The sequence below is a fragment of the Mixophyes fleayi genome, chromosome 3 (genome assembly GCF_038048845.1).
Source record: "Mixophyes fleayi isolate aMixFle1 chromosome 3, aMixFle1.hap1, whole genome shotgun sequence".
Classification (NCBI taxonomy): domain Eukaryota; kingdom Metazoa; phylum Chordata; class Amphibia; order Anura; family Limnodynastidae; genus Mixophyes; species Mixophyes fleayi.
In genome coordinates this window covers 105,846,568-105,861,741 of record NC_134404.1, presented here as the reverse complement: position 1 = coordinate 105,861,741, position 15,174 = coordinate 105,846,568, and the positions used below count along the sequence as shown (strand labels likewise).

General features: G+C 39.7%; 1 protein-coding gene across 1 annotated transcript; it reads right to left on the bottom strand.

Annotated features, from left to right (window-relative positions):
* Positions 1-2,456: 2,456 nt before the first annotated feature.
* GPR160 (G protein-coupled receptor 160) lies at positions 2,457-11,792 on the bottom strand. The gene is made up of 2 exons (XM_075200572.1): positions 11,623-11,792; positions 2,457-3,632 (listed from the first exon to the last, which is right to left on the bottom strand). Exon 2 carries the CDS (start codon positions 3,596-3,598, stop codon positions 2,543-2,545), a length of 1,056 nt encoding a protein of 351 aa, XP_075056673.1. The 5' UTR covers positions 3,599-3,632; positions 11,623-11,792; the 3' UTR covers positions 2,457-2,542.
* Positions 11,793-15,174: the final 3,382 nt, after the last annotated feature.

Below are 15,174 nucleotides of genomic sequence, written 5' to 3'. Positions count from 1 at the left end.
TGAATAAAGTATTGTGTATTTAATCATTTACTTGTGAATTTGTATTAGGCTACCTTATTACAACAGGAGATCATCAAAAGAAAAGAGGGAGGTTACTGTCGCACTGATTAGGGAATGACCCTCCAATATAAAATTCTTAAGAAAATTCCTATCATCTGGAGGGGTGCTACCAATAACATATTTATTATAGTTCAAACAAAAAAGGAAGCTAGAGGTTATTTATGGTGCACAAAGTTTCCCATATCTCTTATTATGACACAACATTGATTAAAATATAACCTTTATTGGTGTGTTATATAAAATAGTCTTCTTAAAATAGCGCGAAATTGAAAGTGATTAAGTGAATATGTGAGTTTAAACTCTGGGTGCGCAAAAACTTCTCTGAATTAATTAATGACCTGTGCAGTATTGTTAATCTAGTAGGTATATACCATCCAAATTAGGCTATGTTTACTATATCCCTCACCAATTCTGTATTGATAACAGGGATTTGTTGTAACATCTATAGAGAGTCAGAAGAATAATTCCCTGAGACTCTTATTTATAGTGGCTTGTAAATTGGGAATACTTAATACCATTATATATACCTAAATGACATTACTAACAACTGAATATAGGATCTCCTATGTAGAATAAAAGATTCTACCTATATAGAGTCCATTCAGATAACATTTTGTTTATAGCTATACTGTCGTTGCAGTGCTTTGATCTCCTTATTGTGACCCCTCGGTTCTATGGTTCACTGCACTTTAGGATACTAATGATTCTAATAGCCCTGCATAACTAAGGTCATATTATATTTTATAGAAGTACAAGCAAGCACACAGAGAAACGCCCGACGCGCGTTTCGCTTAGCTTTATCAAGGACTAACCTTGATTATTAATGCCAACCGACAATGCATCACCCATGGGTCAGACCAAAGTGGTAAACTAACATACAAATGATTTTCTGACTTTTTGGTCTGACCAACACTGTGTGTGCACAAGCACATACATGATCCCTATGTCTATACGAGTCTTGCAACCCTTCCATCCAGTGCACAACGTGAGTAAGTCCAAGTGCTCAACATATTTTTATTCTTGTACTGACCTATGTCACGAATGTCTGCACTAGCATTTCTTTTTAATTACCTTTACAAAGCGTTGCTCTCGCTTGTATTCCTTCTTTAAAAAGCATACATATAGCCAAGTAGGATAGGTGGCAAATTAAGCGATTTTACTAGGTGATGACATTTCACAGTAGAGCTCAAAATCTCATCATTGGATTTACTGTGAGCAGTTGCATTATAACAATCATGCATAGTATTCTCATACATGCACAACTCACCAAATTAAATGTTTGTTTAGTTTGAAGGTAACTTAATTTGACACATATAACAATGATCATATTACTATCACAGAGAAACGCTGCCACATTTGTTCTAGCTTCAAAATCATGGTCATTAACAGTTAGTGTTGCACACAATGTGAAAGCATGGAATAGCCGGGATTTAAAGCAAGTGTAGAATGTAATTTAGTGGCCTTTGGCACAGTAATAAAATACTACTTATATTGAATAGTGTTTTTAGTGTAGTCTAAATTACTTAAGGGGGGGCGACCTGATAAATCACAATTCAGCAAAACCAGCTTAAAAAATGAGCATGTGTAACCACACACTTCAACTTTACAATACTAACAATGCACGCAAAGGTTCATTTACAAAGCGCAAATGTACAATTCCTCAACACAAATGCTCATTTGTGACCACACGCACCTCCTTTGTGCAAACACAGGTAAGTGCATGATTTTGTAGGCCAAGATGCCAGGATCACAAAAGCTTACACTATCCAAATGGAAGAAGTTGATCAGTGTACCAGACTTACTTGCCTAATATGCCTTAGGTACACCTACTTTTACACCAACATGCAAAATATGATTTAGTTTTGCTGTACACGATTATATAAATCAGATAAAGAGGTGGAAAGAGCAAATTTACGGAGTATTTCCTACCCCTCGAGAGGATTTGATTTGAGTACAGGACGTGCCGGAAGCCACGTCTTATACTTGCAATCTGCAAAACCCGTCTAATCCAAACAATATAATAAAAAAAATTCAAATAAAAACATTACATCTAATAAAGACAATGTCCTTTTGCTCTCGTTATTTATTCCATAACTGAAGCTAAACTGGTGCATTTCAGAGGGTGATAAACAGCTGGATTTTGACATAAGGATCCACTCGTTCAATCATGCGCATTTTCAAGTGCATCCTAAAATCTGCATAGATGGACATACTTGTGTACTTCACACTATGTGAAATTGTCAAACCGTTCACATTAGTCTCCATACTTTGGAGTTCCATGACTTGTATTTAACTATTTATGTTCACGGAACTCCTCATTGGCTTCTAAAAGCCTCATCTTTCACAGAAAGGTGTATTATCCATGTATAAGCAGAGAAAGGATTATACAAATGACCTTAGTAACAGTTGCTTTATTCTGTACAACCTGAAGAGTTAACATTTACAAAAAAAAAACTTAAAAAAATAAAGATGCATAAAAATATCAAATAGTCATAACTGAAGATGGCAACTCGTTCAGGAAAGGATCACCTTTGTAATGTTCAGCAGTTATGAAAGGTAAAACACAGTATTTCCAGCAGATAAATGGGTCTATGGAAAAAATATTCTCGGTCACTTGTAGGTCAGGATATTTAAGTCCAAAGGCAACTCCTATGAGGAAACTGTTCATAAAATACAGCCATGGGATATTCATATCCATATATCCTGGGATATGAGCACAAAAAGCAAGTATGATTATTTGAAGCACAAGAAACAAGGCCCACGTGCCCAAAAATGAGAATAGAAGAGCAGATATGAAACGTTTGGCCCCTGAGATGGGCCATTTGTCTCCAGGTGGGAATGACAACAGAACCACTGTGTTCTTAGCAAATGATATTACTTTCATTGTCTTTATTAAAGTCACCATTTCAAAGCAGCAGAAAGCAAGCATCACTACAATGGTGAAAACTAAAGCAACAGACAAGTAAAAACTTTGGCTAACATAAAAAGTACATTGGTATGTAGATTGTTCACTGTCCAACACTAGAGATTCAACCGGAGACTGAAGAACATGGGTAAAGGCTCCAGTCCACAATAGAAGGACACAAATAGTGTACAGTAGTCCAGGGGAAATCCATAGGAGTTTTTTAGACTTTACAATTGTCAAATAGTAATCCACACAAGATACCAAGAAAATCGGGAAATGCATGATGCCATATGTGCGAGATATAATCTGTGTAAACAGACAGATATGGTAACTGGTGAACCGAACACCTAAAATTGAAAAATCCTGGAAGTAGTGGATGGCAGAAATAGCAAATAAAAGGACAAAGTCTATACCAGCAACGGCGATGCAAGAATAGCCCAAGAAGCTGGCACTCACAGTCTTGCGACTTGCCCAAAATATGAGTACGTTCATGAGTACTTTTCCAGCTATTATCAGGATTAATATGCAGGCGGGATCAAGGCTATGGAAGTCTGTGAACAGCAATGTATGTCCAGTCATTGTGCCCAGGTCAGACACATTTTCAGCTTGAAAGCTGACAATCTTGTTAGACATGATGGCATAAAGGGTCTCCACCGGCTTCTTCTTCCTGCAACAATGAACAGAAGTGATGTATTAGTATTTAAGGACAACCATGAATATACCTTCCTTCTGCTTTGAAAAACATAACAAAACATCATAACATAGTTGATGAGGTTGAAACATAAAGACACCAGTCCATCAAGTTCAACCTATTTTGGATCTCCTGCGATCCCTCTCTTATATTCGAAATTGATCCAGATGAAGCAACCGCCTATTTGTTTCAATCTGGAAAAATTCCTCCTGACACAATGTTGCAGTCCTATTTCTTCCTGGATCTACTACTGTCCTTCATTTTAATTAACGGTGGTATCACTGGATACCCGCATCAGCTAAAAATTTGTCTAACTCTTTCTTAAACATATCTATTGGATCTGCAATCACAGCCTTCCCTAGCAGTGAATTCCAAATCTTGACTGCCCTTACTGTAAAGAACCCCTTCCTTTGCTGGTTGTGAAACTTAACCTCTTCTAATCTTAGGGGGTGACCGCGTGTCCTGTGTAAAGTTCTTGGGGTAAAGAGTTCCCATGAAAGTTCTCTGTATTGACCCTTAATGTATTTGTACATAGTAATCATATCCCATCTTAGACGCCTCTTTTCTAAAGTAAACATGCCTAAACTGGCTAACCTTTCCTCATAACTTAATGCAGTGGATCCCAAACTTTCTCAGTTTGAGGCACCCTTGAGTCAAAATAATTAGCAAGTAGACCCCCGCCTTGCTTACCACTGGCCCTGGCCATAACACCCCTGTGAGATCGCCGCGGCACCCCAGGAAGCCACAGCGAACAGTTTGGGAACCACTGACTTAATGACCCCATACCCCTTATCCAATTTGTCGCCCTTCTCTGAACCCTTTGTAGTTCCAAAATGTCTTTTTTTATAGAGTGTGTGCTTGTTTTTGATCCCTAAGTGCATAACCTTACATTTATCCATATTAAACTTCATTTGGCTAAGTGGTTAGCACTTCTGCCTTACAGCACTGGGGTCATGAGTTCAATTTCCGACCATGGCCTTATCTGTGAGCAGTTTGTATGTTCTCCCTGTGTTTGCGTGGGTTTCCTCCGGGTGCTCCGGTTTCCTCCCACTTTCCAAAAACATACTGGTAGGTTAATTGGCTGCTATCAAATTGACCCTAGTCTGTGTTTGTGTGTGTATGTTAGGGAATTTAGACTGTAAGCTCCAATGGAGCAGGGACTGATGTGAGCGAGTTCTCTGTACAGCGCTGCGGAATTAATGGCGCTATATAAATAAATGGTGATCTTCCATTTGGCTGCCCAATCCTCCAATTTATTCAAGTCCCTTTGCACCTACACCTTGCTCTGACTTTATTAGCTTACAAAGCTTAATGTCATCTGCAAATATTTAACTTTGCTCTCTATACCATCACCAAGGTCATTAATAAATATATTAAATATAGTGGCCCCAGCACAGAACCTTGAGGTACTCCACTTAAAACTTTTTACCACTTACAAAATATTCCATTTATCACAACTCTCTGTTCCCTATTCTCTAACCAGCTTTTGACCCAATTACTAATGTTGTTTCCTAGGCCAGTTCCCTTATTTTCATGTGGCACTGTATCAAAGGCCTTTGAAAAATTGAAGCAGACCACATCTACTGTACTATTTATTTTTTGTCTAAGTTCCCACTAACTTCCTCGTAGAAATTGATTAGATTAGTTTGACATGACCTATCCCTTACAAATTCATGCCGATTCCCACTAATAATTTTATTGCTCACCAAGTAATCCTGAATTCTATCCCTTAATATAACTTCTAGTAGATCCCTATAATTGATGTCAGGCTTACAGGTTTATAATTCCCTGGCTGTGATCTCATTCCCTTTCTAAACAACAGCACCACATCTGCTATTCACTAATCCGATCAGTGTCCGAATAATTAAAATTCCCTATAATTATAACTTGCCCTAGTTGTGTAGCCTTTTCAATTTGCTGTTGAAGTTGGGCTTCCTCAATCATACTAATATCTGGTGGTTTATAGCATGTCCCTGTCAGCAACTTCCCTGAACTTTTTCCTCCACTGGATATTTCCACACACAATGCCTGTACATCATCACCAATACTTTCGTAAATAACTTCCTGAATATTTGGTTTTAACACTGGCTTAATATAAAGACATACTCCTCCTCCACTGTTATTTACCCCATCTCTCCTGCAGAGAGTATAGCCCTTCAAGTCGACTGAGAAGTCATGTTTATCATCCCACCAGTCTCTGTAATACCTATAAAATCATATTGCTCGTTCATTGCTATTAGTTCTAACTCCCCAATTTTACCCATCATACTCCTTGCAATTTTAAGCATACACTTAACCATGGCTTCCCTTCAGTATTCCTTTTTGCTTTGATTTCACTGTTTTTCTTATTGCCTTTAACAAGGGCTTCTTCTTAATGGCTACGCTTTCCTTTCCCCCAGCTTGACTTGTTAAATTCCCTCTTTCTACTCTCAATGTCTTCTAACCATCCTCTCTCCTAGCACAGCAGCCCCCTCCTCATCCAGGTGCAATCCGTCCCGACAATAAAAATGGTAACTGAGAAATCAGCCCAGTGCTCTAAGAATCCAAAACCCTCCTTCTTGAACCAATCTCTTAACCACGCATTAACCTCCCTAATCTCCCACTGCCTCTCTAAACTAGAGGTAGTATTTCCGAAAATACTACCTTGGACGCCCTTGCCTTAAGTTTGCGACCCAGGTCCCTGAAGTCATTCTTTAGGACACCCCATCTTCCCCTAACTCTGTCATTGGTGCCAACATGCACCAAAACCGCCGGGTCATTCTCAGCCCCTCCCAACAATCTGTCCACCCGTTGTCGACTCCGAGCACCAGAGAGTAGAGCCGGACATATCATCCAGTAAGTTGGCCTAGCCATGTGGGAAGTTGGCCAAGCCATGTTTTTAAACAGTGGACTGTGGAAACTATTGGCACTATATTTAAAAGGTCTGTGACATTGTTTCAATATATACCTACAAAGGGAAACTGGGATGATTTAAACACGTTGGAATCCATCATTTCAGTGTGCGATGCTGGTGTTTGTGAGGGCAGCAGTCTGTCAGGCTAGGTAACATTCTTTCCCTCAGTTATCAGTAAGGAGATCCGACACTTAATGTCTAGATGTCTTGTAACTATCAAGGTGATTTTTTTCTGTGCCAATAGATCCACAGTTCAATGTTGGGACTCTAATCTATACAACACAGAGCTAGCTGGATTGGAATAAGCACACCAGTCATCATCACTTAATGCTACATTGGGTCATTCAAGCATCAGAAACTTTCTGCAGCTTTCAATTAAATACAGAATCTTGGGATTTCTAGAGATATGGGTCAATATATTCAGCGTAATGTCCAGCCTCAGATTGATTACCTTAGGAGCCGAATTGGGGTGTGGAAGCAGCTGCCATTGTCGGTCACAGGTAAAATTAATCTGGTCAAAATGATAGTTCAACCAAAGTTTCTGTATGTTTTGCAGCAGTCGCCGGTCTATATCCCCCATAGTACATTCCGTTACATAGAACGTCTTATGGCTTCTTTGATATGGGCAGGCAGGAGGGCAAAAGTTAAACTCACTACCTTATATCGTTCTCGAGGATCGGGGGGCTTGGCTTTGCCGAATCTACGGCTTTATTATTTTGCCACCCAGTTAGCACATATTGAAGTTTGGTTTAGGTCAAGGCTGGGTCTAGACTTGCATGATTTTTTGGTTTCTGAGACAGGATCTAGTCATACACGTGTGCAGTTTCTTCTGGCCGGAAGAAAAGTTGGGAGGGACCCACCTTTATTAACACAGGCCATAAAGGTTTGGAGATTGTCATCCCAGATTGGAGGTGGAATGGATCTGGATCCATGCACTCCACTGTGGGACAATTTGGATTTTGAAGAGCTGACTAAGATGGAGGGGGCTGGAGCTTGGCGAAACTACAATATAACACACATTGGACAATTGTATGAGAATGGTATATTATATTCATTTGAGCAACTTCAGACACTACATGAACTACCTAGGGGTTACTTTTATAGATATTTGCAATTAAGACATGCTCTGGCCTCGCAGTTTCGGGAAGCTACTCCGAGCTTTAACGCAGATTCCTTAAGGGTGCAACTGTCAAGGTTGGGCCAGAGGCGGCAAATCTCCTTTATGTATTCAATTTTGGTGGAAGGATCTGGCGAAGGGGGCTTGCCGGAGCTGCGTTTCAGTGATAAGGCATGGGGTATGGTGTTATGTAGCCCAAAGGAGGTCACCGCATCAGTTAGATTTCGCCAAGTTCAATTTTTTCTGCTACACAGAGCATATCTCACCCCTCTTCGGCTTTCTAAGTTCAGTGGCGGCCAGAAAGTGTTGTGTCCCAAATGTAGGAGCCAGGAGGGGGGCTTCTGGCATATGCTCTGGGAATGTCCGCTGGTTTCATCCTTTTGGGGAAAGGTGGAGGACTGTATTAAAAGATTGGAGGTGGGAGTGAATGCCCTGGCTCCAAGGCTCTGTATATTCGGTTTAGGCCTGAACAAAAAAACTCGTAGACTCATTAGATTGCTTATCAATACGTTACTCATGCTGGCAAAGGTAGTGATAGCTAGGAAATGGATGGCACCAGAAGGTCCGACATTGAATAGCTGGATTGACCTTGTTAACGATACAGTCGGGCATGAAAGGTTCATGTATACCAGCAGGAATTTGGTGGATAAGTATGAAAGAATATGGTATAGATGGAGGATATCCCCGTATGTCACGGAGGGATTGAGAGAAGTGGAACTCTCCTGATTGAAGATTGGGGCAGACATCCAGCCGTCTATTATGTTATTAAGATCAACGATTGTATCTTGTATTGCCAAAGCTGTACCATTATTTCACTATATCTTGGAAAAATGTATATATCTTTACTTGGAAATGCGAATGTCAATGTTTTTTTTACTTTTTCTAACTGCATGGTGTACATATACTTGACAATACTTGTATCACTGTATGGGGTATAGTTGGGGGGATAACCTACTGTGTTGGGGTTTTTTCTTGTTGTTTAAAGGAAAAAATGCAATAAAATTTTACCTGATTTTAAAAAAAAAAATACAGAATCTTGAAATTACTACACCTTTTCATTCCTTTTCCTCAAGGTAAATTTCTGACATGAAAAATTCTGCTTCACTTCATAAATAAATTACCTACAAAACCTGACTTTGGTGTTTTGGACATTTTTTTAAATCAAGCTAAAAATCATTCTCCTGCCCCCTAAAGCTATGTTAGAATGCCTTCTGAAATGATATGATCTCTGACATTTGCATTTAATTTTCTCCAAGAGCAATCTGTAGGCCAAACTTGCACAAATGGCAATGGTATCACTGATTGGGACATCTAACAATCAAGACAAGATATATTTAGGATATGGGAAGGCGATAAGTGTATGAAGATGGATAAAGTGGTGGGTGACAGGAAGTAAAGAGTCTCAATGAGAAGGTAAACCTAAAATATGAGTTTATTTGTATGAAATGGTTACAAATAGTTCATATATAATGTTTCCATATCTTGACAGAAAAGCTATTATCCTCTCTTATCAATATTTTGGGCTAAAAACTGTTGTGTCCTTAAATTGGATTATCAAGTTTGCTGTGTAGAAATATGATAAGATCATATAACTTCTATCTACAGATTTGTGAACAGCTAATAGTGCTCTTACACACGCCTAGTTGTTAGTGGTAATTAAAGGCAATGTTTGCTGGATACAGACTGGGAGAAAATCTGATATATACATCTCAGAAGAAAAACAGAAGGTGAACAGCAGGAGGTCGCTTTAGAAGCTCTGAGAACATATATGGGATATTTCCTAGATTGGGGTGAAATATAGGAGCGGAGGCATGAAAGCTTTTATGATATAAGACAGGATATTCAGTTTTACTCTGAAAAGGTATCGGGAGCCAGTGCATGGACCCGTTGATGTTACTCTAGCTTCCCTTGTCCCCACTCTGCTCTGAAAAAAAAAAAAACAGAACATTTTTCCCTTTTCAGAAAAAAGCACAAGTGTGAGTTGGCTTCCATTTCCTTTTAAATAAAAATTAATAAAGTAAAAAAACTAAAACAAACTTGTAAATAGGTTTCCTCATGCTTTCTGGGGAAGAGTCAAGGAGGTCCCTCGGCTACCAGCTGCAATACCAGGGCTTTGGTAAATAAGGAGAAGCCCTAAATTCTGCAATTACCCATTTTTGCAGGATTGAGGGCTTATTTTCCTTTGATAAACAGACCCCTTAGACTGTAAACTCAACTAGGGCAGGAACTGATGTGAGTGATTTAAAGGCCCTATTTATTAATGACAAACATTTTAATCCAAAGATTATCACAAATATAAGGATTGAAAGATCATGTGTATTTATTAAAAATCTTTAAACAGGAACAGCAGTCACGAAGGACTGCGAAGACCTCTATACTATCTTTTCTATGGTGGTCTCTTTAGCGATAGTGACCAGAGGGGAGAGCAGTATGATGCAGTGAGGGATCCGAAGATCCCTCTAGTGCAATGCTGTCCCCATACAGCAGACCTGAAAAATTACACATACGGTACTGTTTGCCAGCCTGACATGATGTACATTACAGTATGTGTAAATGGCTTTTCACCACTTGTTAAATTGCGGAATAGAGCACTCCCCATAGATATATATGGGGGCTGCTCTGTAGTTTGAAAAAAGAAAATGCAAAGCAGCAGATCCGTGATATCTATGATATCTGCTGTGATGCACTATTAATAAATTTGAAGGATACTTAGATTTGTGCGTATTCCTCGAAAACTGCTGTTTTGGGGAATTTACAGTAAAGTAATGATTAATAAATAGGCCCCAAAGTCCTGTCTAACATGTTGGTGCTATATAAAGGTTAATAATAATAATTAGCACCAAGTACAAGACATATATGCAGGGTTGTTGTTTTTTTTTTTAACCTATAACCAGTGGTCTCAGAGCCTGGAAAGTGTCAGGTTAACTAGTGGCTGTGTCTGTGATGCTAAAAATTACATAAAGACAGATTTCCAGCCATTACAGAAGGTCAATTAATTACACAATCATGGCTACATCATACATGTGCCCTGCAAGACTACTTCTTCCTACTCTTAGACCGTCCTTACCAGCCCAATATGAAAAGCAAACGATGTCATTCTATAGATGCAGTATGCAGAGCTCAGGTTACACCTGTATACTTAAAAGCATCTGTATGACACAATAACCAAGATATCCAGTTACATGCAGCCTTTCCTATACATATGTTAAAGCTTTTCTCTTCTATATACATATCAAAATAAATACATTTGCCGGCTTGAGAAGATTTACACCCCACCCTTACACACTTCAAATATCAACCTCACCGGGGCCAGTGCTGGGGTTTCCAAAGCCCCCCTGTCCTATATTTCGTTAAAAAAAATGCTATGATATGTGCTGCAATGCACTATTGATACATTTGAATTTCAATGAAGATTAATAAATAGGCCCCTTAAAGAGAAAGTACTGTGTATGAAACATTAGCTGTGCATATACAAAGACTTAGCAGGTACAGGACATTTATGTTCTTGTTGTACTGATAAGTGAACATTTATATTTTAAAATATGAGCTATTAGAATCGGTTACATCCCACAAAATCAATTTTATTATGCTATTTATTTTTATGTTTTTCCCCAATTATCAGTACTTTTCAAATCTAGGCGGTCACTAAAAGTTACAGAGTAGTAACACAAACATAGCAAGCTGCATTCCTTACAAACCAACATGAACGTGCTGTATTTAGTGCAGGGTCACAACCCCAGGAACAGGACAGCCTGCGCCCCATACACCTTGTTCTTCCCCAACACCTACACGTCTGGCACCGTGCACAGCTCTACACCCTGCAGTCCCTGGAGGTACCTGGAGGTACACCTGAGCTCTCTGCGTCCTGCTTCCTCGGCTATTTTCTTTTCCTGAACAACACATGACGTCCTATACGGCAGGGCCATGTGTGCCTGACAGACAGTGAGACCACCTACCTGCTCCCCACACAGTGTTACCGGTGTGCTCGGTACAGCACAGTGTATGTGGTGATCTGATGGACTCCCCCAGGGACTGGACTAAGCGCTGATACGGCCGCCTCACTTCACTGCAATGTGTGAAGGATCCCAAGTGTCTACATGACCTCTCTCAGCTGTAATTACTACATTACTCGTTTTTCTGGTTCAGTGGGTGTGAGCCTTGAGTCGTAATTCAACACTTTGCATACTCGGGCGGCTCCAGAAGAGGCTCAGGTGTGACAACAAGTCGTATTGTTCCTGTTGTGGAACAAGATCAGCAGAAGTAATAGCAATAGAATCATATTTATTTATGCATGTGCCTTTAGATTCACCATAAATGTGCCCAGACTGACAGGCACTTTCTGTGTAGAAGGGATGGATACATGGGCCCCTGTTTATTAATTATCAAATTTTTATCACAAACCTTTAATTGCAAAGATAACGATTGAAAGATCATGTGTATTTATTAAAAATCTTCGTTATGAACAGTAGTTACTAAAAAATGCTGTTCCTGCAAAGACCCTTCTGCTATCTTTCCTACGGTCACTATCGTAAAGTGACCACCTTTGCAATAGTGACTGGAGGGGAGAGCAGTAAGATGCGGCGAGGGATCTGAAGATCCCTGTACCGCAATGCTCTCCCATAGAACAGACCTGAAAAATTACACATACGGTAATGTGTGCCATCCTCAGCTGGTGTCAGAGCCGGATTAACAATAGGGCTAAAGGGGCTGCAGCCCAGGGGCCTCGGTAATCTGGGGGGCCTGCCAGCACTCATTGGGTCGGGGGCGTCCCCACCCTTTGCTCCGACTGTCACTTGTTCAAGGAGAATGGCAGGCAGCTAATAGCAAATGTTATGCTGTTAGCTGCTTGCAGTCACTGTAGTACTTACGTGGTGCGCAGTAATCTCCTTACCGAGGAAATCTCGTGAGAGTGAGACTATGAGTCATGTGGGGGGCCTCAAAGTACCCTTAGCCCGGGGGGCTCTCTTCCCTTAATCCGGCCCTGGCTGGTGTACTTTACCGTATGCATATATGCATTAATCCTTATTAAATTGCAGTACACAGGGCTGTAACTAGAGCTGTGCGACAGGGGCGCCCGCCCAAGGCGCAATGCTGAAGTGGGCAGCAATTTAGGAATATTTTAGGTTAATTTGGTTAAAATTGAGGGCTATGGGGGTGGCATTTGGCTTTTTCGCCCCAGGTGCTAAAATTCTAAGTTACGGCTCTGGCGGTACAGAGCAGTCCCCATAGACATCTATGGTGACTGCTCTGTGGGGTCTGTGCATCAATAATATTTAGGTACTGCTAAGAAGCACCATACCGGGGCTGCTCTAGGAGCTCCATCATCATCATCATTTATTTATATAGCGCCACTAATTCCACAGCGCTGTATTAACCTACTAGTATGTTTTTGGAGTGTGGGAGGAAATCGGAGTGCCCGGAGGAAACCCACGCAAACACGGGGAGAACATACACACAAATAAGGTCATGGTCAGGTATTGAACTCATGACCTCAGTGCTGTGAGGCAGAAGTGCTAATCACTAAGCCACCATACTGCCACTATGCTGAATTTTTTTTCTCCTATATACCAGCAGCGCTAGCACTGCGAATCTGGTACAGAATCCCATAGGAAATGACAGGTAACGTCACCCTGAGATGGCGTTACCTGTCTGCACAGTGCACAACTTATCAAAGCTTGATGCATTGCAGAACTTTGCAGTCCCCATAGTAATCTATGGGAACTGCGATGCTGCACGACATTTGCCTAAAAGGAGGAGATTTCTGGGAAATCTCCGATAGGCAGTTAATACATGGCAACTATACTTAAAAGATGCGGAAACTACTGTTTCCGCATGTTTTAGGTGTCAAAAATGCTTGATGCATAGACCCCTGTATTTCTAAACAAAATGCAAAGCAGCAGATATCTATAATATCTGCTGTGATGCACTATTCATAAATTTGAACTATAGTTAGATTTGCAGCAGTGCGCCAGATCCCCAAAAACGTTTGGTTTCAGGGAATTTAGATGAAAATAATTATTATTAAATAGGCCCCATTGTCTTTATTTCAATGGTTTGAACAAGGACATATACTGTAAATATATATATATATATATATATATATATATATATTTACATACAGTATATATATATATATACTGTTTATACATATTTGTGAACTTCAAAACAAATATAAAAAACAACATGGTGTGATACCCTTAAAAAAAAATGATTCTATCAAAGTATAACTTTTTTTAAATATTTTTTTAAGGGAATCACACTATGTTGTTTTTTGTACATTTGTTTTTGGAGTTCACAAATATGTGCAGCAGAGCACATTAGAGAAGCTTGGCATGTAAAGATAAGCTGTTTGAGAGGAGATGTGCATCTTATGATATAATTGTTGGTACATAGGCAATTTATACATTTATCACTGGTGAATTTTACAAAGTTTGGAGAGGTGTTTCACGGAAAGGTAGTGTCTGCAGTGGATTTTCACAGATTGATTTAGAAAATGTGCTGTCAAAGGAGATTTTCTTCTATTGATACACTTTATAAGTGTGGTTTGTGCACGGGTGTATTTTGAGAGAAAGGCAATATTGCACTATTGTTGTCTTTGTTGGTTCTGTGTCAACATCCTGGGATATATGGAGATTTAAGAGGCACAGTGGATCATGATAATATAAAGATGAGCGACATACGGTCATTCATTTGTTGCGCAATTTTTACTGGCTGTAAAGAGTGGGAATATTTCACTTGGTGACGACTTTTTCTTTTTACTGTTTTACAGATTTTATATTCCTGGTTGCAAAAGCAGGAGAGAGTGAAAGGAGTGCGTTTTTTCAGAGGGAGCTGCAAGTGTGAGAGAATTAATAATATATTGATCCCTTGGTAGAACAATATTACTAAAGATTACTTGTGATTGCACAAACTGTTAGAATTTTTTTTATATATATATATATATATATATATATATATAGTGACAAAGAGTGTGATTTAACTTCCATGTTTTGTAGAGCAGAGCACCTGATGAGAACTCCTTTATAAGGACAAGGTGGGAGTGTCACCTGTCTATCAAGCTAGGCTTGTGGGCGGAGTGTAAACTATTTAAACCGGTCTTTTTCATTGCTCATCTGTGACAGATGACAGACAGTGGCCAGTGTGTAGGGAGTTGGTCTCTGTCTGTTCAGAATTATGGGTCACAAGAAAGTGTGTGGAGCTGTTCATTACTTTGCCATCCTGACAATAAAGCAAAGTAGTAGAAAAGATAGCAGTTGTTCGTTTGTGCATCACCAGAAGGGTGCCCGTGTCACTAAATATATATGTATTGTAACAAAAGGAGGCATTTAGCTGGCAATATGCAGAGAAAGCAGGGAAGTAGAGTAAAACATTGGCACAGTTATGTACCTAGGTGGAGATTAAACCAGGTAAAAACATATGTGTAGTTTAAAATTGGTTTACTTACATGATTTAAAAGCTGCTTCCTCTCAGCAAACAGACAGGGTGGGTCTGATAGTCTAAACAGAGCC

Coding starts and splice junctions, on each gene's coding strand:
- GPR160 (XM_075200572.1), bottom strand. CDS start 3,598: ATGTCTAACAAGATTGTCAGCTTTCAAGCTGAAAATGTGTCTGACCTG.